The sequence below is a fragment of the Ascaphus truei genome, chromosome 4 (genome assembly GCF_040206685.1).
Source record: "Ascaphus truei isolate aAscTru1 chromosome 4, aAscTru1.hap1, whole genome shotgun sequence".
Lineage (NCBI taxonomy): Eukaryota > Metazoa > Chordata > Amphibia > Anura > Ascaphidae > Ascaphus > Ascaphus truei.
In genome coordinates this window covers 24,037,198-24,063,438 of record NC_134486.1, presented here as the reverse complement: position 1 = coordinate 24,063,438, position 26,241 = coordinate 24,037,198, and the positions used below count along the sequence as shown (strand labels likewise).

At 46.2% G+C, this 26,241-nt stretch overlaps 1 protein-coding gene across 1 annotated transcript in view; it reads left to right on the top strand.

Annotated features, from left to right (window-relative positions):
* Positions 1-12,220: 12,220 nt before the first annotated feature.
* The window catches only part of TRMT61B (tRNA methyltransferase 61B), an 18,901-nt gene continuing 4,880 nt past the window's right edge, over positions 12,221-26,241 (top strand). Inside the window, exons 1-4 of the mRNA XM_075595415.1 lie at positions 12,221-13,556; positions 19,178-19,280; positions 24,897-25,084; positions 25,504-25,595. Of these exons, the coding sequence (XP_075451530.1) occupies positions 12,690-13,556; positions 19,178-19,280; positions 24,897-25,084; positions 25,504-25,595 (1,250 nt within the window). The 5' untranslated portion in view covers positions 12,221-12,689. The remainder of the gene's footprint in view (positions 13,557-19,177; positions 19,281-24,896; positions 25,085-25,503; positions 25,596-26,241) is intronic.

The window sequence follows — 26,241 nt, the reverse complement described above, 5'->3', positions numbered from 1 at the left end:
TGAGAGAGGAAAGGTGGGTGACAGTCTCTAAGTCAGTTGGCTGGGTTTTTCCCCCTGGTGCTGCAGCACCCTTATTGAGAAACACTGATATATATATATATATATATATATATATATATATATATGTGTGTATATATATATGTGGGTGTGTACCCCTGGGGTACGGCACTACTGGTACTGCATTTACCTGTGAGGCTTACCTGAGTCCTGAGCCTCCGCCACTGGGAGCCTGGGGTGTACTTACACTCGGTGCAGCGCCTCCACTGATGAGGGATCCCAACGTAGTGGGAGTGCTCCCTTATCAGAACCCACATATACAATACCACACGTGATTGGATAAACAGTATTTACTGATCAGCATAGTAATCCTTAGCACATAACCAACATAGCATTACTCTGCAAACACAGCATTTATATCAACACCATATAGAACTGAGTGTGTGCTTGGAATCAGTCCTGTATCACTTTAGTCCCTGATGTACCACTGTGCCAGGGCACTTAACCTCTTGGTGTCCACCAGCTATGAAGTCAGGGTGTGTGTGTAAGGGACAGCGCTTCCCTGTGTTGAGGCCCGTTGGTGCTCTTTAAGATATTACCTTCCTGGTTATGGTCCTAACCAGGAGAATCCTTGGTAACTCTGCAACACCGCCACATGATCCCACGCCGTGCTGCTCTCTGCAGAAGGGTGAACACTCTGACTCCAAAGGGGAGGGATCCCCAGCCGGATGATCCACTGCACACTGTCTCTGCTATGGAGCAGATGCCACACCAACACTCTCAGGCTGCGCTGGTAATCAGGCAATGTCCTGCAGCATTTCCTCTCTCAAGCTATATGAAAAGGTCCCTGCATTAATGCCTTCCCTATACAGCACTCTCAGCACCTCTACAGTGACTCAGGGAACTAACTGGGCCCTGGGGATTGAACATCTGCCCTAGTCCCTGGAGCACTGCTCCGTGGATCTAACCTGCAGCTTCAGGCTCCTGGTCCGCACTGACTGCTTCCTCTCCCAGCAGGCAATAGTCCTTCCTGCTCCTTCGGCAGAATCCTGCAGCCTTACTGGCTCCCTGGTATCAGGTGGTGTCACTGCCCCTGAGCATCATGGGGATTGTAGTCCCGCCTGCAGCCTTTAACATAGGGAGCCTCGTGCTCTCCCTTTAATGGCCGCCACTCTGCACCTCGCGCTATTGCAACTCCTGTAATGGCCGCTGTGGGCATGGCGGCGCCCTGCTGCGGAAGACACCGGCAACTCTATCGCCCTGCCTGCACTCTGAAGGTAGGGGGGGGGGAACCGGAACACAGGGAGCCCGATGGGGGGTACCTGACTACATCCTCCCCCTGGTTGAAAACTCAACGTCCCCGCTTGAACCAACAATGCACATCTACATTATATAATAAAAATACAGTGTTAAAATACAACTTAACGATAACTCTAAACGAGATTGTACATTTCAACAAACATATTTATAACTGAGGCTAGCTTGGCTTTAGCTTGCTGCTGAGACTCATAGTGAGGTGCCCCTAACGAATCATAAGCCACTCTAGTGGGAGGGCGTCTCACTCGCTGACTTCTGCGAGTCTCAGTCTCCAACTCTTCACCTTGAGAGATACCATCGTAGGCTTGAGGCCTAGACTCTCTGGAAGAGGGTGAACCAGTTTGGGAAAAGTCTCTTTGTAACTGAACATTGTCTCTTTGGGGCACAAAACTGGGAGTGTTAGGATTTAACGGTTGGTTACTTGGTGAACTTTCTGATGATGGTGCTTGAATCGCAGGCCCATTACCCGTTGCTCCTTCGGGAGGTGCCTGCCAATCGCTATTGGATGTTCCCTCCACAGGGTCTTGCATCATTTCATTGGTGGCCCCCGATGTCTCGGTAGACTCTTCAGTCCCACTGTCGGTGGCTACTGTCTCTGTGTCACCTTCTCCCAATTGTGGGATAGGCAACAAATGGTTTCGGTGCCAGACCTTTACCCTGCCATTCGCGTCACGTATGCGATAGACAGGGAGACCCGGCATTTGGGACTCTACTTGGAAGAGTCCCTCTCTCCAGCGATCGGCTAATTTGTGCTTGCCGGGGATCCCTAAGTTGCCTAGGAGAACTGCGTCTCCCGGTTGGAGTTCTCGGTACCGTACTTTGTGATCGTACCTCCTTTTGTTATTGGCGTTCAGTCTAGCGGTAGCTCTTTCTGCTAACTGATAGGCATGGTGCAGACTGTCCTGGAGTCTATGTACATAGCGATAGTGAGCCATATTGGGGACCCCATCGGTAGATACCCGCATGCGTATGTCAATCGGCAATCTGCTTCTCTTCCAAACATCATAAAGTATGGTGGGTACCCTGTGGACTCGTGCCTAGTGCAATTGTAGGCATGCACCAGGGCCTCTACATGCTTGCTCAATTCTCCTTTTTGGGCGTCTTTCAGAGTACCCAACATGTCCAGCAATGTCCTATTAAATCTTTCAGGGAGCGTATCTCCCTCGGGATGATAGGGAGTAGTCCTTGATTTCTGAATATTCAACAGGGTCAACAGCTCTTTGATTAGTTTACTGTCGAAATCTCGTCCCTGGTCGGAGTGCATCCTATTGGGCAGACCATAATGCACAAAATACTTCTCCCACAGCACTTTAGCCACTGTGGTAGCTTTCTGATCTTTCGTGGGAAAGGCTTGAGAGTATCGAGTCGAGTGTAGTGATCTGTCACTACTAACACGTTTCCTATACCCTTTGAATCCGGCTCTATGCACAAAAAGTCCATACATACTAAATCCATAGGCCCGGCGCTTTTGAGATGGCCCATTGGGGCAGCGCGGGTAGGGAGTGTCTTCCTATGAATTCACCGAAGACATTTCCTGCAGTGTTGTTCAATGGACTCCCTCATTCTAGGCCAGAAAAATCGGTCTCTCACTAAACCCAAAGTCTTATCCACCCCCAAATGTCCATGATCATCATGTAGTGATCGTAAAACTAAGCCTTGCAAACGCTGGGGTAGAAATAGTTGTTGACGGTCAGGATGATTATGAAACTGAACAACCCTATAGAGTAAGCCGTTATCCATCTCAAACTTATCCCATTCTCTCATGAGGAGACTCACATCACCGGGTGGCGCCCGTTTCACTAGAGCCGAATCATTTTTGTGTAGTGCTTCTCGGACAGCCTTGGCGGCAGGATCATGTATCTGTGCTAGCACCAGTTCCTTCCACGTGAAGATAACGTTTTGGGTTATCCCCATGCCATCGGGGTGGCAGTAAGCTTGTGGAAGGGCTTGCAGCTGACACCCCAAGGAATCCGCAACTCGCAGCTCGAAGAATGCCACTCGATCGTTCACAATGGCAGCAGTGGAACACATAGCTCTCATCCCTGGCCCGGGAATCTCTTCCCAAGGACCATCGTCGGCGGTCTCACCCAGTCCTGATCTCCTAGATAGAGCATCGGCTCCTATATTGAGAGGTCCAGGCTTATATTTCAAAGAAAACTGGTAGTTGGCTAGGGTGGCCAACCATTTATGACCTGTCGCATCTAACTTGGCCGTGGTGTGTACATAGGTCAGTGGATTGTTGTCTGTTCGCACTTCGAAGGTGACCCCGTATAAATAGTCATGTAGTTTTTCGGATATGGCCCATTTGAGGGCGAGGAACTCCAATTTGTGAACTGGATAGTTCTTTTCACTTGGAGTCAAACTTCTACTTGCATAGGCCACAGGCCAAAGTCCAGTTGGGTACTTCTGGTGTAGCACTGCTCCCAATCCGTTGAGGCTGGCATCCACGTGCAGGATGTAAGGCTTCTCCGGATCAGCATAGGCTAAGACGGGAGCCTCTGTCAGACTCTTTTTCAGCCCCTTAAACGCTTCTTCACAAGCGGACGTCCACCGATCCCCAAAGGGTGTTTTTGGTGTGGTCTTCTTCTGCTTGGGGTCCTCTGGATAGATTTTCAGCAGATGGTTCAGCACCGCCGCCTTCGTGGAGTACCCATCCACAAACCGCCTGTAGTATCCACAGAACCCGAGAAAGGACCTCATCTCCATCACATTCTCCGGTCTGGGCCAATTCACCACCGCCTCTACCTTAGTCGGGTCGGTGGCCACTCCATTTGCAGACACTATATGGCCCACATAAGTGACAGATGTTCGACAGAAGCGGCACTTATCCAGGGATAGCTTCAGGCCTTCTTTCCCTAAGCGATCCAGCACTTTCATCAGCCTAGTCTCATGTTCTTCGAGTGTGGTTCCGAATACAATTATGTTGTCTAGGTAGACCAGACACTCACGAGGACACATGTCTCCAATCGTCTTCTCCATAAGCCGTTGGAAAGTGGCCGGAGCACCGCAGATACCTTGGGGCATCCAGGTAAATTGATAAAATCCCAGAGGACAGACGAACGCCGTCTTCTCTTGATCAGCTGGGCTCATAGGAACCTGATAATACCCAGATCGAAGGTCCAGCACGCTAAACCACTGGTTTCCTGACAGTGCGCTGAGGATCTCCTCTATGGGGGGTAGCGTGTATTGATCAGGCACAGTACGTCTGTTCAAAGTTCTGTAATCCACGCATAATCGCATGGACCCATTCTTCTTGCGATCCACCACAATCGGTGAGGCATAAGGACTTCGAGATTCGCTCACTATACCGTCCGTTTCCATCTCGTTCAAGACACTTCGCACATCTTCCACATCTCGGGTGGCTATACGCTGAGACCTTTCTCTAAACGGAGTCTCATCATTCAGACGAATGGTGTGCTGGGCGCTTCTACTGCATCCCACATCCATATCACTAGTGGAGAACACTTCCCGTCGCTCTCTCAACTGAGCACGTAGCCTCTCCTTCCATTCTTCCTCTAGGGGAGACTCTGCGAAGTCAAATTCTGGGTCCTCGGGATCTCCTCCCATACAGGCAGCATGGACTGTCACTGGGTCGTCTACAGGATCCACCGGGCAAACTCTACCCAGCCGTTGTCCTTGTTCAAGTGACACGATATGGAGCGACATGTTCTGGATAGACACCGTAACCTTCCTGGGGGTTTTAGATGTCCATTCTCGTACTTCAGGTATTATCCGATATCCCCAATGGAGCTCAGACTCGGGAAGGGTCTCTAGCGAAAAGTATCTGTCCTGTTCATACCGCTTGGGGTACGCGATCAGCGCCGTCACACATTGCACTCCCCCTGGCGGAAACTCCAATAACCCTTGCTCTAGATTAAAGATATCGCCATACTCTTCTTCATACGCCACTCTATAGCATTCTCCCGTAGGCCAGGGGCTATATTCAGGGATGCCAACGGTAGCTCTCCGGCTTCTTGCAGGAATGAGTGAATTACTGACCGTACTATATCTGCATTCGTGCCCAATATGATGGGGGCACTGGGATGTTCTCGAGCCTCCGGACAGACCAGGGCTTCCACCAACATGGGGTGTGACTTGTTGGGGTTCAACTGCAGGATGTCTAGCTTGACCGCCACAATTCCGTCTATGGGGTAATCATCCTTGCTCAGTCCCCACAACGTCATCTTTTCGGCAAAGGAAGGTGGCTGACGTGTTGGTCATAGAATGAACGGTAGATGATGGTCACCTGTGACCCAGTGTCCATCAGTGCTGAAGAATATATCCCCTCCACGACGACTCTTATTATTGCAGTGGGCCCTACTCGGCAGTAGGCGTCCGGTTACGGATTCTCCCTTGATTCTCCTTCTACATCCTTGGGTAGTGCCGGGAAGGAAGTGAGTGCTTGTTGTACTTGCACCGTGTAAGTCTTGGCTACTGTATGAGGGTTCTGGGGATTGGAGCAGACCCTTGCGATGTGTCCTAATTCACCACAATTGTAACAGCGTAGATCCGGACGAGATCGGGAACTACCAGGCGATCGGGGCGGGGACCTAGGCACCTCAGTAGGGTACGTATCTTTCTCTATTTTACTTTCTTTCTCTCGAGGCAATCCCTTGCGGGAGTCCTTATTCTTTGGAGACGTAGGTACTCTGGGACGGTTAGCCGGGCCAGGGGTCTTCCCGGGCGAATGCAGCAAAGTATGGGCTTCATGTACCTTCACGTGTTGTAGCAATCCAGTGAATGTGGGAGGGGTCCCTTGCATAAGGTTGCTGCGTATCATGTTGGCAATCGGGTGGATGGGGATTGAGCCCCGCAAATACTGCTTGCGAAGAGCTTCGTCCATCTCGGCGACGGAAACCAACTTGCGATTGAGTAGGATCCCTAGGACTAGTTGTATACGGTGGATAAACCCTAACAGCTCTTCTCCTTCCTTCTGATAGAGTATAGTACTTGGTCCAAAGGGTTCCAGCATCTTCCTGCAATCCATAAGCTTCCTGCAAGAAGTCCACTAGTAGCCTAGGGGTCAGGTCGGGGTATTGTTCCCTATGAATACCTACGATAGTGTAAGCTGGAGGTCGAAGGCACTCCATAATGCTGCCTTTTCACTACATCCGTACATGGCCACTCCTCCAATACCTTCAGAGTATGTTCCTTCCAGGCGTCGATCCCTTCTTCTCCCACAGGAACTGGTAGTGTTCCGGAAAAGGCCTTCAGCTTCCTATAACTTTGGGATTGAGACGACATGGCTATAGTTTGCATTAACTGAGGAAAAGTCAGATTCAACGAAGGCCCTTCATTGATACGGCTACTATCAGGCCCAAGCTTAACGCTGGGAATTGGCGGGAGGTTCGTAGATAGTCTATCAGGAGCGGTAGACGCGGGTAAGCTCTCGGTCCAGTTGGTGGCTCCTTCTAAAGCACTTGGAATAAAACTCACTCTTGGGGGACGGGGGTTACTGGCAGGGGTACATGAGAGGGGGGCCGCCACCCGCCATTCACTGGCAATAGCCCCGTCAGAACCCAATTCAGCTGTCGTAGAGTTTGGGGAGGTAAACATCTCTCTGATTACAGGTGATTCAGCGAATATTATGGGGTAACCCTCAGGTGGGGCGTCCGGGGCTTGTAGAACTCTAGGAGCAGTTTCCCTACATATTTCCTTGCCCGCTGTAAATAGCATTGTACTCCATTGGTAAGTGGTATCACATTCCCTTGCTCTTGGCCACATGGGTTTTAGGCCCAAGAGTTTCTCTAAGGAGTCCCGTATGTCACTCATGGAATCTAGTGCAGGGACATTCCCTATGGCTACCACATGATTGGGCGGTTCTCCGACATTGAAGGCCCAGGCCTGGACTTCCTGACTTGACGGGGTTAACATAATGGACAATTTGGATATGTTATGATACAGAAATTCTTGGGCATCCCAGGTCTGAATCTCAGCAGGGTCTCCAAATGTAGCGAGTTATGATTGGTGCTTGCAGTACATGGAGATAAAGTGACTCACATTTTGAGTTTCTTACTGTGGAAATCCAAGTTCAATACTTAAAATTACAGAGCTCCCAACTGACAAACGAAAAGGGTCCTTAAGTGGGTCTCGCTGGCTCTGTACGTCCTTATTGGATCCACAAGCTCCTTTAAGTTAGGGCTCATAATATCACGTTACCTAAAACAATAACAGAAGTTATTTTCCCTGAAGTTAACATATATCCACAAAGTTAGTTAAATGTAACATAATTGAACTGATAACATCACAGAGATAGTTTGTTATTTTAGTGGCGTTCTCAATTACTTCCATACCTCCTAATACACTCCTTTATACAACATGTGGAGAGATACCTGGGAACACTTTGCATATTCAAATTAGCCAAATTCTCAGGTATAACTTGTGTATTCACAGGTATTTCTCCACATGTTTGGGGAGGTATATAAGTCACTGGGTACTTTCCTAAAATAAAGTATTTTAAATGACATTTTTTAACATCACAAAGTCCCTGCATTAGGCTGCATCCATAGGACTGCAGCCGTGCTGAGGCGCGCAAAGAATGAGGGAAAGCGGGTGCTTTCCCTGGCCTTGGTCCGCGCGCCGTCGGGGGGCGGGCCAGTGACGTCACAGAACTGGTTCGCCCTCATTGGGCGAACCGCTCACGTGACCGGCCATGAGCTCTCTTGAGCGCTTGATTTTAAAATTTTGGTAAGACTTACGCTTCCGCACGCTTGCGGAAGCGTAAGCGAGCCCCTGCTAAAGCCGCTCTCATAGCAGCTGCAGGGGATCAGTGCCGAGCGTGAGGGCGCCTCAGCGTATAAGCGTTGACCCTGGACGCAGCCTTAACCTTACCAGCCCTTTGTAGATAGGGGATGTTTCGGTGAATGCTACTTTTGCATCTCATCAAAAACAGCTGTTATAGTTAATGCCATGCTTTTTCCGGCTAAAGCCATCATTTAACATGACATGATTGGGATTAGAAGATGCACGTTAACACATAACGTGAAGTTAACTTTACGCAAAGTCGCTTAATATTGGGAGTGCATAATAATTAAAGTTTGTCATCACACAAAATGAACTTTGCACAGGGGTGGCGGAAGCGAATTAACATTAATATGGTACAAAACAGCGAGGGCCAGAATAAAGTCGCAACTAATTTTGATAGCAAAAAAAAAAACTCAGACCCGGCAATATAGGAACTGATTTTTTCTTTTTTACATAATTGGAAGCAGTCGTCCTCTGGTGCCAATTTAATCTCCTGGGACCCCTAATAATTAACCTTTTTTGGTGTTGTTATAGTCCAATAGGAAGCTCCAACCGATGATATCTCCCCATGGCATCAGAGAGATTTGCCGGCCATAATATTTCCCAAGGAAGGAATTTTAAATTCGATACTTTCACCGTTAAGTATCTTGAAACCTGGGGTCCCCGGGGCTAAAAAATAGTGCAGTTAAGCACCAAAGGAACACCCCCTACCCCCCCCCCCCCCCCCCAGCTCCAAATATATTTGTAAAAAATCAATTAAAACAATTATTCCAGGCAGGATTGCTGCTTTAATTATTATTGTGTTTCTTGGATGTTAAGCAGTATCCCCACATTCTCAGCAATAATGCAAATTTCTAGTTTAAAAAAAAAAAAGCGTTCTTCTAGTTCTTGCGTCTTGACACTGTCTACAACTGTAGTCTTTTCTTCTGTTTCCTACTGATGATGAAGGGCATACGCCCAAGAGTCACTGAGCACCGATGTGGGGTATTGCACTGCATTCCCACAGTTGACACGAATGGCAGTTAATACGTGGTCAAAGTGCGATGGATACATTGCACCGACACTTAGTGAGTGTCCCGCGTAGTGGTAGCAAGAAAAAACGGAACAAAGCAGCACAACAATCTGTGCAGTGATTGAAACCAAGTCTAACAGCGGTGCTCAGCCAGGCTGCTACACTACCGCGGGTCCGCGCCTCTCTGCTGGGAGATGTGTGCTCACCCCCAGCAGACAGAATGACGCGATTGGAGACGGGACTTAAAAAAAACTGTGTGTTTGTTATTGGCTGGCGAAGTACACGTGACGCGGCTGCCGCTTGAAATTGCAACTTCAGTTGTCTCCTTCAAGTGCAGCGGTGTCAACGCTGTACTTCACCGCCGGAGAGTCGTTTCCAGTTTGAAAACTCCCACACACCAAAGTGAAAGAGTGGCGAATGTATGCACGCACGTAAGCGCGCGCACACATCGCATAGCGTCTGAGCTCAGCCTAAAACGACAAATATGCTGCCAGTTTTGTCACTGTTCAACCTTTTTGGGGTTAAGCGGGGGAACCTCACCCCTCCCCCAATATAAATACTCTCATATATCTGACATTGTACAAATTATATATACAGTCCATTGTATGTTGTTGTCCCAAACACTCCACCGTAACTACCCTGCTAAAAGTTTGCAATGAAATCCAGTGTGGAATGGAACGGGGACAACTCACTGGTGCAGTATTCCTAGATTTTGCAAAGGCTTTTGACACAGTTGATCATGTTATCCTGCTTAACAAACTCCAGAGCTCTGGAATAGGGAAACATGCTTTAAACTGGTTTCAGTCCTACCTATCAGGAAGATCCCAACATGTGTCCATCTCAGGCTCTAACTCCAAACCCCTGGATATCACCTGTGGTGTCCCGCAAGGCTCTGTTCTGGGGCCCCTACTCTTCTCAATGTTCATTAATGATCTTCCCACAGCTTGTAAGGAAGCCTCAATACACATGTATGCAGATGACACAATCCTATATGCACACAGCCATAGCCTCTCTGACCTTCAACACATACTTCAGTCTGACTTTTTGAGACTCGAAAACTGGATTTCCCAAAACAAACTGTTTTTAAACACTGACAAGACTGTAACAATGGTATTTGGGACCAAGACTAAATTTGTAAAGCTTCCAGTGACTGAGCTACTGATTAGAACCAACGCTAACACCACCCTAACACCTGTCACTAGTTTTAAATACCTGGGCTTATGGTTTGACTCCCACTTAACATTCGGGATGCACATTGATACCCTGACAACCAAGACCTATGCCAAACTAGGGGTACTTTACAGGAACAAATCCTCCCTAAGTCTCCTGGTCAGAAAGCGTATTGCACAGCAGATGCTAATGCCAATTATTGACTATGGAGACTTAGTATATGGCTCGGCACCTCAAACCCACCTTAGCAAACTTGACACCCTCTACAATTCAATTTGTCGTTTTGTTCTCCAATGCAACTACAACACACATCACTGCGAAATGCTCAAAGAACTAGATTGGTCATCACTAGAGTCTAGGCGCAAAGTTCACCTTTCCTGTCTCACCCTCAAGTACTTTCTGGGCAAGCTACCCAGCTACCTGAACAAGCTCCTCGCCCCTACCACATGCAGCACCTATCACCTGAGATCAGACTCCAAAAGACTATTCATGGTCCCAAGGCTCAACAAAGTATCCGGACATTCCTCCTTCTCCTTCCGTGCACCCCAAAACTGGAACAACCTACCAGAGACCCTCACATCCACCACCAGTTTAAGTTCTTTCAAATCTAAGGCTGTCTCACATTTTAACCTGGTCTGTAACTGTTTCATACGCTCATAATATATATTTTCTTTAACTGTGCATGCAATGTCTTGTATATAATGTATACCTTGTTCATTTATGTAACTGTACTTGTAACCATGTATTATTTGTTTTTCTCTGTGCCCAGGACATACTTGAAAACGAGAGGTAACTCTCAATGTATTACTTCCTGGTAAAATATTTTATAAATAAATAAAATAAATAAATAAATGTTATGCAAAAAATAGCAAAACCGATTTGGACAAAAATTATGTTTTAATGGAATTCAGATTCCAAAAATAATTGTAACATACAATTGCAGACATGATCATTATTTATAATAAAAATTGAACTGGATTCCTATGGTGATACCAACTTGAAATGAGTGACAATTGCAGGCCCTCCAACTCCACTGGCACATGAAAGTAGGTATGGTTTCATTCTTCCATCAAGAGGGATGCAGGCACTTACAAGCAGGCAAGCATCTCCTATACAGACCCATACATTTCATTATACTGTATGCAAAAATAATTTATGGGGGAAAAAAAGCATATATAGGGATTCATTTGTATGTATAATTGTATATCACAGAAGTATTGATAACATCTTTATAACATGCTCATCATTTATCCAATCAGTCATGATCTTCAGGAACCTAACACTAAGATTTCGAGCTTGAATTAATGGTAGACAAGTTGTTGAACACTCCTGAGTTCTCACAAATGCAGAAATAGTATATCAGATTTTAATAGACATATAGCATACACATTAGGTACAGTACTTACTAAATAGCTACAGTAGGAGGGTATGGGAGGCCTACATACTGTATGAAACAAGCGAGTTTAACTAATTAAATTCAAGGGTGGTTTTTTTTTACGACCCCAAAAATCCCAGATTTACTTAAGTATTTTCATCATTTTCTGTGACCGTGCTGTGTGACACAGGCAGAACAGTGAGTTTTAACATAACCATATTCATCGCACAGAAGCAAAAAATAATAATGTTTGGGTTTTCTGGACAAAATTAAGAATGATGGATCAGATTTCCTCTCTATTAAACACTGACCTATCAACTCGTAGTTATCTGGTTCACATGCAACACTACAGCACTACTACTGCTTTAACAAACTGAAAATGTGAGCACCCTCCTGCAAACCAGAACACGGACACTTTATCTCTAGCAGTGCTTCGTGTGAGTCTATTAAGGCTATTGCTGTTTATGTCACTATAACAGTCCCCTTTATCCCCGGCAGCCCCCTGTATGGAGGCACCCGCACCTATGCTAATGCAAAGACACACACACAGCTACATCTGCACATGTGGGGGAACCACGTGCACTACACGCAAGGGCGCACTTCCTCCTTGTCGCCGGCTGATGACGTGTGACCTCCACTCCTAGAGCCCTCTTGCGTTGTCACAAGGTTAACCCTTCAGGCACTCTGCCCCTCACTCCGGTGTGGTATGAAGGAGACCCAGAGCGGTCCTGGGAGCAGCAGAGTGGTCCTGGTAGCAGCAGAGTGGTCCTGTGAGCAGCAGAGTGGTCCTGTGAGCAGCAGAGTGGTCCTGGTAGCAGCAGAGTGGTCCTGTGAGCAGCAGAGTGGTCCTGTGAGCAGCAGAGTGGTCCTGGTAGCAGCAGAGTGGTCCTGTGAATAGCAGAGTGGTCCTGTGAGCAGCAGAGCGGTCCTGTGAGCAGCAGAGTGGTCCTGGTAGCAGCAGAGTGGTCCTGTGAATAGCAGAGTGGTCCTGTGAGCAGCAGAGCGGTCCTGTGAGCAGCAGAGCGGTCCTGTGAGCAGCAGAGCGGTCCTGGGAGCAGCCTATGAAGGAGCGGGATGCTGCAGCGGTGTGCAGGGAGGGTACCCTGGCTGTGCCATGCTGTGCTAACCTGCAGCAGGCACCCGCCGCATGGGTGTTTGGGATCTGCAGGGTCATTTATAGCGATCGCATGCAGTACGCAGGTCCATGTGCAGCGTTTTGTTTCCTGGGTAGAGACCCCCGGAGCTGGTGATCCCCGGGAAAGAACAGCAGCGGACACGGGGGATGGACAGGAGGGGGATGAGACCACAGAGTCTCCTCTCTGTACTAAAGTGTCACAATCTCTGCATATTAGGGGCAGAAGGGCCTGGGGCAGGTCCTTGTCTCCCTTAGACAGGGTCAGCCAGATGATCCCTCCTGAGTTAGTCTCACAAGAGGTCCAGGATCTCAGAACCCCAGAGGCAGAATTCAAGTTACCTGACACAGAAGGTGTACACCTCCATACACAGCGGATATCTTCCTCCACAGAGGTCACTTGTGTATCAGAGCCACCTTCAGAAGATGATAGGCTTTCAGAGCCACCTTCAGAAGATAAGGATAGAGTCTCAGAGCCACCTTCAGAAGATAAGGATATAGTCTCAGAGCCACCTTCAGAAGATGAGGCTAGACTCTCATATCCTCACGGTTCACCCCTTAAGCCAGGAGATCTGGTCCTTGCTGAGTTCAAGAGGAGGCATTACACAGAGTTCAAGAACATGTTTCTCCTTACAGACTCTGGCAAACTCCTGAGCAATTGGGGAGCCATCAGCCACAAGGAGATAGTGGGGAAGTTGCCAGGGCTGAAATTAAAGACTTCATGTAACTTTGAATTCATTCTCAGAAGACCCTCTTTAGATGACTATGTCTTATTGATGAAGAGGGGTCCTACCGTCTCCTATCCAAAGGTTTGTTCATCAAAGCATCACGGTTTACTGCTGCCCAAAGCATCTGAGCTGTAGACAGTAAAATAAGTCTTGTATTGAATGCTGTGTGGCTGAAAGTTCTACCATCAATCATTATTATGATGTTCTTTTGTACCTACAGCAAAATAATGAATGAATGTGATGTTTTCCCAATCATTCCAAAGGTCTGTAATTTGTGCGTGGGTGTACTGTGTAAAAGGTCATTATTTGGGTGGTGGGGTTACAGTATTTACTAAAGTCTGCTAGCTGCAAAACCAAGGCAGATCTGGTGCCAAAACCTGCCCTGGCTTTATTAAGGAATCCAATTAAAATAAATAATTTTGCACTAAATTTGCAGCTGAAAGACTTTAGTAAATACACCCACTCAGGGCCACATTATTAAATGGGTTACCGCATTCACGTCAGTAAGCGTCAACACTGGAACGGGTTCGATCATTTACACCGGTACTTGATAATTGTGTCCCTTAGTTCGTTGACATTTTATGGCAGGGGCGGCCAACTCTTGTCCTCAAGGGCCACCAACAGGTCAGGTTTTCAGGATGCCCCTGCTTTAGCACAGGTGGCTCAGTTGAAGAAGACTGAGCCAGTGATTGAGCCACCTGTGCTGAAGCAGGGTAATCCTGAAAACCTGACCTGTTGCTGGCCACAACTGTTGTATGGTGTTGTTTCTTTTATTGCACCATGTTTCATGGGGTAAGTTTGACCCTTTTCAACGCCGCTGGGAATTGCAATTACAAGTTTATTTCCTTGCAAAACGTTTTCACAGCCCTCTAGATCATTTTCTAGATATTATACTATTTGCAAGGAATCGCTAGCTGTCAAAATATTCTTTCCATTGAAAGATCCCTCCACCCCACAAACCTTTTAAAGCTGCAGTTCAGTCTTTTTTTTTTGTTTAATTTATTTTTTTACTTCAATAGTTTCATGTGGGCAATCTCTAATTACCTAAAGAACTGCATAGCTGCCGGTCAATTCGTTCTCTGTCTATTGATCGGCATAGTTTGGCGATATCTTTAAATATGGGGAATGTAAATGGTTGCTATAGGAACAAGCATGCTTGTTAAAATAGAATACAAGAAAATTGGTCTTTCAAAGTTGTTGTTTTTTAAAACAGAAAATGCTAAAAGTATTTTTTCTTAATACAGAACTGATTTATTAAAAAAAACCACACATGCAGGATAGTGCCTGAACTGCAGCTTTAAGACTTGAACTCTTAGGCTGCGTCCATAGAGGGGGGAGCAGTTCGGAGCCGCGCTGACGCAGAGGCTCGCCTGCTGAATTCTGTGCAATTTCATGCACATGCAGGCGAGCCAGCGTGCGCGATAGGGAGGGGGGGAGGCGGAGCAGTGATTGATTGGATGTTTTCAGCCGACAGCGCTCTGAAAAACAGCTTGGGTGTCGGCTGAAAAATCCAGCGCCTCAGCACGCCTGCGGACGCTCGCGTGAGCCCCCTCTCATGGCATCCTCATTGAGGATGCAGGGGCTCAGCGCGGAGCGTCCGCACGGCTCAGCACGGCTTCCCGTGCTAAGGACGCAGCCTTACAATGTTAGTGACTTGCCTCCTGAGCATGCCCTGAGTTCTTTTTTTTTTTCATCGTTTTCCTAATCAGTAGATTTTAGGCCTCGGCCAGGGTGGCGCTGGGCGGGCGGGCGCACTCACGCTGTCCGCTCTGAAATACATTGAGGCAATGTGTGCGGTCAGCGTGAGCGAGCGCATGCGCCTACTCGGCGCTTAGATGCTTGCAGAGCAAGCAAATTTGATTTTGCCGACCGCAAGCGCGCCACGGGAGCGGTTCGCCCAATGAGGGCAAACCAGCTCCGTGATGTCGTGGCCACGCCCCCAGACGAGTGCGCACCTAGCCGCCCACGAATCGCCGAGCAGGACGCAGCGCACGAGCGCCAGCGCGCCCTCTCCCTTAGGCCTGGGACATAGTGTAGGGAAGAGCGCTGAGCAGCGCTGATGCTCATGCTCTCCTGCTCAAGCAGGAGCTTTTTCGTGTCCCTGCATGAGCGTCAGCGTGCGCGCTTGTGTGCCGGGTGGGAGGCGGACGGGAGGCGGGGCTAGCTCGCCACGTCACGGACTGCCATTGGCTTTTGGCGGTCACGTGACCGGCCCATCGCTTCCCTCAGCGGGAAAACTTAATTTAATCTGTCGGCTGCAATTCCACACGCCTCAGCACACCTGCGGAAGCGCCGACTAAAGCCGTGCTGATAGGGATAATGTTTCCCCTCAGCGCGCCTCAGCACGGTCTTTTCAACCATGTCCGAGGCCTTAGGTGGCCGCTGAGAGCGCTCATGCTTGAGAGCGATGACGTCACGAACTCTCCAAGCATGAGCGCAGGGTGTCCTACATAATTTTGCAAGCACGAGCGTTGGGGGTATGGATCGGGGCTATTTCTGTGTGTAATATGTGTGTGTCTGGCTGTGTGTGTGTGCATTCACTGCTGCTGAGCGCGCGTCAAAGTCAATTTTGTTTGTCTCCCCAAGCGTCAAGCTTGGGAGAGCGTACGTGCGCCGCACCAATTTATTTTAATTGCAGTGCACGCACCAAACGCGCCGCTGAGCGCGCTCATGCTTGAGAGCGGTGATGTCACCAACTCCAAGCATGAGCACTCAACTGTACTGCATTTTTTCTTCCCAAGTGCGAGCGGGGGGCGAGGCCGAGCAGTGACTGGCACCGATTGGTTGCTGAAGATCATGTGACCCTTCAGTGCACCTGGAAATCAATTTCATCTGTCTCGCCAGGCGCCTAGCGCCCAGTGCCCGCAAGCATACAGGCACGAGCGCGTGCCGCGTGAGCGTGGCTAGACACATTGACATTCATTGAACTCAACGCGCTCAGCAGCAGCGTGGACACAGCCCAAGGCTTTGTTCCCGGTGGCAGCGACGGTGTGCGGGGTGCACACAAGGTACGGCCCTCTATGGGGTTGGCCCCAGTAGCTGCCTGTGCGCCCCGGTGCGATGCGCGACATCCTTTGCCAAAAGACAAGAATTTTGTCTTTTGGTGCGGCGGCCGAGCATTGGCCACGTCACGGAGGTGGTTTAGCCAATGAGGGCGAATTAACCATGTGACATCAAGGCGCGCCCCTGTCACGAGTTGCCAGTAGTCCACCTGGTCGAACTGATGCCGCGCGCGCCTAAGGCTGCGGCCATAGTGCTGCGCGCGCCTGTCGCCTGACTGATCCGTGGACTCGGATCACTTGCGTGACGGGGAGGCGTGGCCGTGACATCACCAGGCTGGTTCTTCCTGATTTCCTCAAACGCGGCCGTGACACGTTGCATAGCAGCATGGCCAGACTGGTGCACTTACATGCATTTGTATGTGCCGCTCGTGCACTATGTCCGCAGCCTAAGGCTTGTTATACAGTGTGTGTGTGTGTGTGTGTGTGTGTGTGATTTATTATTTATTAAAAAAAAAACACATTGGTAAAAATAAAATATTTATTAACATTGTACATAGACACACACACATACATACATACATGCATACATATACACTATACACACACACACACACACACACACATACATACATACACGCATACATATACACACACACATATACATACACATACATACATACATACACGCATACATATACACACACACATATACATACATACATACACGCATACATATACACACACACATATATATACATACATACATACATACATACATACATACACGCATACATATACAAACACATATACACTATACACACACACACACACACACATATACATACATACATACATACACGCATACATATACACACACACATATACATACATACATACGTACACACACACATACATACATACATACATACATACGTACACACACACACACATACATACATACATACACGCATACATATACACACACACACACATACATACATACATACACGCATACATATACACACATACATACATACATACATACGTACACACACACACACGTATACATACATGCATACATACGTACACACACACACACATATATACATATATTTCAGCGCGATAGCGGCGCAAAATCATTCTATTCCCGTCCTCCCCGCTGTCGGCCAGATGCACGCTCACTGCCGTGCGTGCGGCCCTTGTATAGAAGGGCTGACCTCAGCCAATTATAAGTGCCGCGCACGCACGGCGTAGCGCACACGGCCAGTATATAACAGCCCTTAGGGTAACCTTTAGACTGCTTTGGGCTCTGGAAAGAGCTTCATTGTAACCTCGTGGGTACTATATATTTTTGAATGAACCATCAGATAGAAAAGATATACAGTATATATATATATATATATATATATATATATATATATATATATATATCACCTTTCCAAAGCCGTATAAATTTAGATATATATATAGATATATATATATATCTATATATATATATAAATTTATACGGCTTTGGAAAGGTGAGATCTCCAAAATTTTGAAAGGAAAAAAAAACATTAAATAAAAGGTGATTAGCGCTGACTGCTGCTTTTAATATAGATGTCAAATAACCCGCAGCTCTGGGTGTGAGCAGGGGGTATTTTGATACTGCTTTTCTTTGGTGCCAAACAGCAAGTCCACAGTTTGCTTTAACTGTGTGATACCATTACTTTTAATCTATATTAATAAAAGTTCTGGTTTTTCATGTTGGGTTTGAATGCAGTCACAGGGATCTGTTTCACTCCCTTCCTTCTTTGATGCTTGTCTTTTTATATATCCCTTTCTTCCCCGGCCTATATGAATTGTTATATAGCTGAGCGGGGGGCACCGTACCAAGTACAAAAAGGCTTTTGGAAAGGTGACCAGGTTCTAGCTCCCGTGATGTCCCTGAAGACATTCAGATGTGTTGTGATAACTCTTGAGGCACGAACGTTCTTGTATACTTAAAGAAACTTATGAGGTTTCAAAAGCTCTGTACACTAATTTTATCAATGAAGAACTATGATGTTGGTGTCCTAGAACAGTGATTTCCCATCCAGGGTTCCGTGGAAGCAGTCTCAGGGTTTCCTCCTATGGACCACAGACCCCCTGTATTTTGTAGGGTGGATTGAGAGAGAGTGGGGTAATTGACGGAAGGTAGGGGCGAGTGAGAGAAGAGAGGGGGGCAGGAGGGAGTGAGTGAGGAAAAGAGGGAGTAAGAGTGAGACGCAAGGGATAAATACATGCGAGGCGGGAGGGGGGAGAGTTAGTGAGATGGATGGGAGACAAAAACATGGGTAGAGGGTGGGAAATAGAGGTGGCTCGTGAGGTGTGAAATTTTGTGACTGACCCCTGTCGAACCTAATATGTGTCAGCCAGATAGGGGTTCCCCGAGATTTTTCGAAATACTTCAAGGGTTCCTCCAAACAAAAAAGGCTGGAAATCACTGTCCTAGAAGGTAGCAATCACACCCTACATCAAATCTGAAAGGTGATACTACTAGAAAGTGCTTAACGTCCAAAAAACGTGTTGCTCAGTAACCTGTAAATAAAAGATCGGCTATATACTGACCCATATTTGGTTCTATATAATTATTACATATTTTGTAGGGTTCTGCTTCATCCGGATAGCACACTATAGTTGTATAAATCATGTTGCTAACTCTAATGTATGTCTCCTTAGGATAGTACAGCAATGCTGATGATGATGGATATCAGCCCAGGAGATGTGGTGTTAGAAGCTGGATCAGGGTCTGGAGGACTGACGTTATTCCTATCCCGTGCAGGTAAAGACCGCGCATTGATTTTATACATATGTAGCAGCTAAAGCTAGAGGCTTCAAAACATTGGCATGTTTAATCATTTTCAACATAGAGATTGAATATGTAAAACAATGTACTCTATACCAGTGGGACTATACAAAATAAAAACTAAAATCATTGAGATATCCTTATTTTCTTCTCAGGATGCAGAGACCTTTTTGTTTTGTTTTTCATGTAATTTATGACACTATGTACAGTATGTATATCTTTATTTATATAGCGCCAAAAATGTACTCTGCGCTTCACAAAGAATACAGTACAGGGAATTATAATAATACAATAAGCGCAGACAATAGGAATTCTCTGTCTCCCTCTTCCTCTGAAACCGCACTAATCTCTCAATTCTTTCCGCACCCTTCTTCCCCATCGCTACTACATGCCGACTGTAAGGAGGAGGCACGTCGCATAGGAGAGAGTATTATGTAGTCAATGTACATTTCCTTGCAGTGTCATAAATTACATGAAAATCAAATGTGGCTTCAGCATAGATGTATGAAAATAAAGGTATCTCAACTATTTTGTTTTATATACTGTAGGCATTTTACTAGAGGTTAGCACGTTTTGATTTTTGAAATCCGACACTAGCCAACCTATGCAATCCACACCATATTTAGCCAATACTGTCACGCTAGACTTGGTCTCCAGTTAAGAGGGCAACCAACTTTGAAGTTGTCCATTTATATTTATTTTATTTTTTTTAATACCTTTCCAGGTACATGACCAAGCTAAGACAAAACTTGTGTAAATAGGTGAACAAAAAGGCGCGAACAGCTATATATGAAGTGAATAAATAATATTGGTGTAAATGATAAAATAAATATAAGTGATGACCAAAAAACCCACAGCTCAAACCTCACTGGTGGGACCTGTTTCACGGGTTCCCGAGTTTAGAAGTATCTCAGAACATCCAGGGGGAGCATATAATGGGTTGAGAAAACAAAACAAGATACACAAATATAAGTGCAGACGTAATGCAATCGGTGAATAAATGTGGCAGTGTCTTGGCTCATATAGCTGTACTACTCACAGGACTAAAGTGTATATATAAGCAGTTGGCAAATAGGGTTGCCACCCTTGATGGTATAAAGGCACCGGACCCCTTATCGATACTCAGTCAGCATAAACCGCATGTATAAAGAGAGAGAAAACTACATAGTGCGATCAATAATATAAACTTTATAAAAAATGAATGGGTAAAAAATGCGCACTTACAATGTGCTAATAGAATAAAAGCATTGGTCACAAATTGTGAGTAGGAGTTGTCCCGAGCAGCTCACCGCCTCCCTGGGTCATCAGGCTGAATGCCACGGCACTGTATCCACGATCGGAGCCTCCCTCTGTGCGCCCGTCTGATCCTCTGACGTCACGGCTGCAGGTTAGGTTCAGCTACGGGTCGCCTCCAAGACCAAAATAGGTCTGCTGGTTTCCTCTACGCGTTTCGCCCAGCACCAGAAACTGTTCACGGCTTCGTCAGGAGAATAATGAGTAGCATGCTAGTGGCTGTTTAAATACCCTTTGGGAATGCTAATTTAGCTAAAACATTCAATAAATCAATTAAGATTGCACCTGGAGTTGGAGTTGAACATGGTTGGAAGTTATAATACTTTGTGTTATTAGAGACTTAATAACGTGGGATAACATTGTTGTGGACACAGTTTGTTCGTACATTACGGCAGATATCATACATAAATCACAACTTTACCCTTAATGGGTATTATGAAATGTCATTCTGTATTTTACTTGCTAATAAATGTGATTGTCAGATTTAATATGTTTTCTGCGATCTCAATCGCTTCAATAGGAGATGGGAAGGGGAGGAATCTTCTTGTAATGAACTCACTATGTATTTCAATATTAAGTGGTGATGAATACTTAAATAGTAATTGGTCAGTGTGTTAAATCTGATCTAGAAACAAGGGAGGGCAAAGATCTCTATTGGGGTATTAGATGTAAACAATGTCCGAAAAAGAGACTGATGAGGTCTATATAGTAGAACAGGCAAATATATAAAGTATGGACTTGGTTGTGTCATTATAGATCAGATTTAACACACTGACCAATTACTATTTAAGTATTCATCACCACTTAATATTGAAATACATAGTGAGTTCATTACAAGAAGATTCCTCCCCTTCCCATCTCCTATTGAAGCGATTGAGATCGCAGAAAACATATTAAATCTGACAATCACATTTATTAGCAAGTAAAATACAGAATGACATTTCATAATACCCATTAAGGGTAAAGTTGTGATTTATGTATGATATCTGCCGTAATGTACGAACAAACTGTGTCCACAACAATGTTATCCCACGTTATTAAGTCTCTAATAACACAAAGTATTATAACTTCCAACCATGTTCAACTCCAACTCCAGGTGCAATCTTAATTGATTTATTGAATGTTTTAGCTAAATTAGCATTCCCAAAGGGTATTTAAACAGCCACTAGCATGCTACTCATTATTCTCCTGACGAAGCCGTGAACAGTTTCTGGTGCTGGGCGAAACGCGTAGAGGAAACCAGCAGACCTATTTTGGTCTTGGAGGCGACCCGTAGCTGAACCTAACCTGCAGCCGTGACGTCAGAGGATCAGACGGGCGCACAGAGGGAGGCTCCGATCGTGGATACAGTGCCGTGGCATTCAGCCTGATGACCCAGGGAGGCGGTGAGCTGCTCGGGACAACTCCTACTCACAATTTGTGACCAATGCTTTTATTCTATTAGCACATTGTAAGTGCGCATTTTTTACCCATTCATTTTTTATAAAGTTTATATTATTGATCGCACTATGTAGTTTTCTCTCTCTTTATACATGCGGTTTATGCTGACTATCGATAAGGGGTCCGGTGCCTTTATACCATCAAGGGTGGCAACCCTATTTGCCAACTGCTTATATATACACTTTAGTCCTGTGAGTAGTACAGCTATATGAGCCAAGACACTGCCACATTTATTCACTGATTGCATTACGTCTGCACTTATATTTGTGTATCTTGTTTTGTTTTCTCAACCCATTATATGCTCCCCCTGGATGTTCTGAGATACAAGCTAAGACAAAAGACAGAATTGCAAAAAAAAAAAAGGAAAAGACAAGGCAACAAAAGAGATATATATATAGATATATAGATATATATATATATATATATATATATATATATATATATATATATATATATATATATATATATATATATATATATATATATATATATATATATATATATATATATATATATATATATATATATATATATATATATATATATATCGGCGTTGTCCAGGATGTAAATCCGTAATAGGTAGTATTATGTATAAATAGGGGAACAATAGGATGACTATTTGGTGGAAAGGTTTTATAATAATGTTGAAAAGAAACATGGAAGAAAATGTAATACGATGTTGTTGTTTAAAAAATGGTTTCTTGTAAAGACACCACAGTACAATGTATATTTTGGTGACATAAATGATGTAAAATGTGAGGTGTGTGTCCCGCTAGGTTGTGAGTGGGTGTGAGGCGGCGGGTGGGTGTTCAGTACGGGTGGCGAGTGGGTAGTGAGTGCTGGCTGTGGGTGGGTGTCCCGCTATGGTGTGAGCGGGTTTGAGGCGGCGGGTGGGTGTTCAGTACGGGTGGCGGGTGGGTAGTGAGTGCTGGCTGTGGGTGTGGGTGTCCCGCTATGGTGTGAGGCGGCGGGTGGGTGTTCAGTACGGGTGGCGCGTGGGTAGTGAGTGCTGGCTGTGGGTGGGGGTCCCGCTAGGGTGTGAGGCGGCGGGTGTTTGGTGAGTGCGGGCGGCGGCTGGTCAGTGATGTTGGTGCGTAGGGGTGGGAGGCGGCGGGTGGGTGGTGAGTGGGTGTGACGGCTGGTCAGTGATGTCGGTGCATAGGCGCGGGAGGCGGCAGGCGTGTGTCGATTGTGTCGTGTGGGTGAGAGGCGGCGGGTGTGTGTCGATTGGGGGAGAGATGGCGGGTGTCTGTTGAGTGCGGGTGGCGGCTGTGGGGCGCAGGGGTGTGAGGCGGCGGGTGGGTGAAAGGCAGAGACGGGAGGTGGCGTGAGGGGAAGGCAGGGGTGAGGGGAAGGCAGAGGCGGGGGGTGAGGGGAAGGCAGGGGCGGGGAGTGAGGGGAAGGCAGGGGCGGGGAGGAAGGGGGGTGTCACTGTGTGTGTCAGTGTGTGTGTGTGAGTGTCTGTCACTGTGTGTTGGGGGGGGTCAAAAACGGAGCTGGGGGGAAGGGGGGGTCACTGTGTGTGTGTGCCTGTCACTGTGTGTGTGTGTGCCTGTCACTGTGTGTGCCTGTCACTGTGTGTGCCTGTCACTGTGTGTGTCTGTCACTGTGTGTGTTTGTCAGTGTGTGTGTGTTGGGGGGGGTCAAAAATGGAGCTGGGGGGGGGGTCAAAAAGGGAGCTGGAGGGGGTCAAAATCGGAGCTGGGGGGGGGGGGGGGCAAAAACTCACAGTCTCAGTTAAGCCTCCCCCCAGCAGCAACAGCCGACACCACCACCAGTGAGCATTTCCTCACCTCAGGCAGCAGCAGCAGTGTGGCTGGGGGTTGGGGAGCCCTGGGTTAGAGCGTACCGGCCAATGAGAGCTGTGGGAGGGCGGACCGACGGACCAATCAAATGGTCTACAGAGACTCGCAACCAAGATTTTCAGAAATATATATATATCTCAAATGTAAATATTACTGTATGCTCATTTGCATGTCTTAGGCAGGTCTGCAACCCCTCCTTTCACCATTATCACACAGCACTTCCACTGCAGCAAGTGATTCTGGGAAATGACATGCAAATGAGCACAGAGTGCCACCTGTTGCTTCAAAACCATTCAACATGGTTCCCCTACAGGCTTAAGCTTGCTGCATGGTCACAGCTTTGAGCACAGCCAGGGTTAAGATGCATACACCCACAGACACGTAAATGAGCGTACAGTAATCATTTTGGGAATGAAGATATAGTGCTTTGGGGAACTCATCTGTAAGGTGAGGCACTCGGATTAGATTTGCAGGATGAAACTATAAGCAAAGGCAACTTGGGGGGGGGGGGGGGGAACGTAGAAAAACTTTCCAAAGTCTTTTTACATTTCGATTTAAGTTAACTGAAATTATAATGGTCTAATGTAGGAAAACAAACTTTATCTTCTTCGCCACCTAATTGTGTGGAGTACCACCAGACTTAGCTTTTTAAACCTAGATATACAGTAGATGTATATATTGGTACTTCAGCCTGCGATTTGGGGAATGTCAGTAGGAGACGCTAAGCAGCAGTTAGATGCACACATATTGTGATGAGATGTGTCAAACTGTTCGCCTCTGTCACTTTCTCTCCCTTCAACCTGTGTCACAAAATCCGCCAGGTTTAAGGTGGTGTAATTTTTTGGCTCCTAACATCTGCAGATGTCATTGTGCTCCAAACAATGCTGCAATGCGTCACAACACACTCTCTGCTCCAGCATTGCCTTGGTTACATAGCCCCCCCCCCTTGTAAGCATGGTTTTATCTTCCCTTTTTGATTTTCTCCTCTCAAACCCTGTACACCCACTTCATTTTAATTGTGGGTAAATGTTGAACGTTTTCTCTTCCCCCGCAGTGGGGTCAGAGGGCCGTGTCTATAGCTTTGAAGTGCGGGAGGACCACCATGCTGTAGCCAAGAAGAATTTCCTTCGGTGGGCGAAGACATGGGACATGCGGTGCCGGGAGCCTTGGCCAGATAACGTTTATTTCATCAACAAGGATATTTCCGATTTGCCCGATATGACATCGGTAGCATTTGATGCAGTAAGTCATTTGTGAAAATAATAATTACCTGCAGATTATTACAAACGGCCATTGTGAGCAGAGTTTCCCAAAGGAAAATCCAGTAACTCAACTGAATTCTGTCGTCCCCGGGGTAGAGGTTTGCACCTCCTTATTTACACTTAACATGTAGAACACAATTCCTATTTACACATTGGAAGAGAGAAGGGAAATGGGAATATGATAGGAGAACAATCTCAGTATCATTAAGGTAGAGAGAAGCATGTTTCAGGGGAAAAGAACACTGTGTCCTGCTTTTCACACTGGAAGGTGCTTAACTCTTATGGGCTGCAAGGTAGTATAGAAAATGTAGTACATACACAGTACCGTTTTTCAGTGCCACATAACCTATTCACATATATAAATATGCCATTTCAAATCTGTTTTTCTCTTTTCTTTAGGTCGCTTTGGATATGCTGAACCCACAGGTCGCTTTTCCTGCCGTACTCCAAAATCTAAAGCAGGGGGCTGTGTGTGCTGCATATTTAGCAAAGTAAGTATCCTACACACCCGCTGAGCATCTTCCGAACCCTTCCACAGCTAGAGGGGAACTTGTGACACATCTCTAAAAATGTCAGTTTGTTATCAGTAGGATTACTTTAAGAAATGTAAAAAAAATCACGATGAAACATAAAATGGGGATCTGTTTGTCACTGAGAATATATTTTACATCCAACTATAAAGAATGGTTTGATAAAAATATATATGTATCTCCTGGAGCCAATGCTGACGGAGGACTTGTTTTCACATCCCTCTTATTCTTCATTTTCACTGCACAATTACTGCAGTTAGGGGCTTATTCTATATCCAGCGAAGCAGCCCAATTGGGCCGTTCTCAGATGAAATTCCTCATTGAAGTTAAACCAGTCTGATGGGCTGCTTCAGCAGCTGTATAATCATGCAGTGCCAGTGAAGAGGAAGAGAGATGGGTGAAAGAGTTGGAGTTGACGTACTGTATAAATATGCGGTTTCCCAAGTGACCTGATCCATGTATATCTTGATGACAATGAAAATTTGGTAGATCACTCTTAAGTTTTTTGTTTTTCTAAATATATATATATATCTATATCTTAAATCAAAGAAAAAGATCACTTGTAAGCACATTCACATATCTTAGACAGGTCTGCAACCCTGCCTTT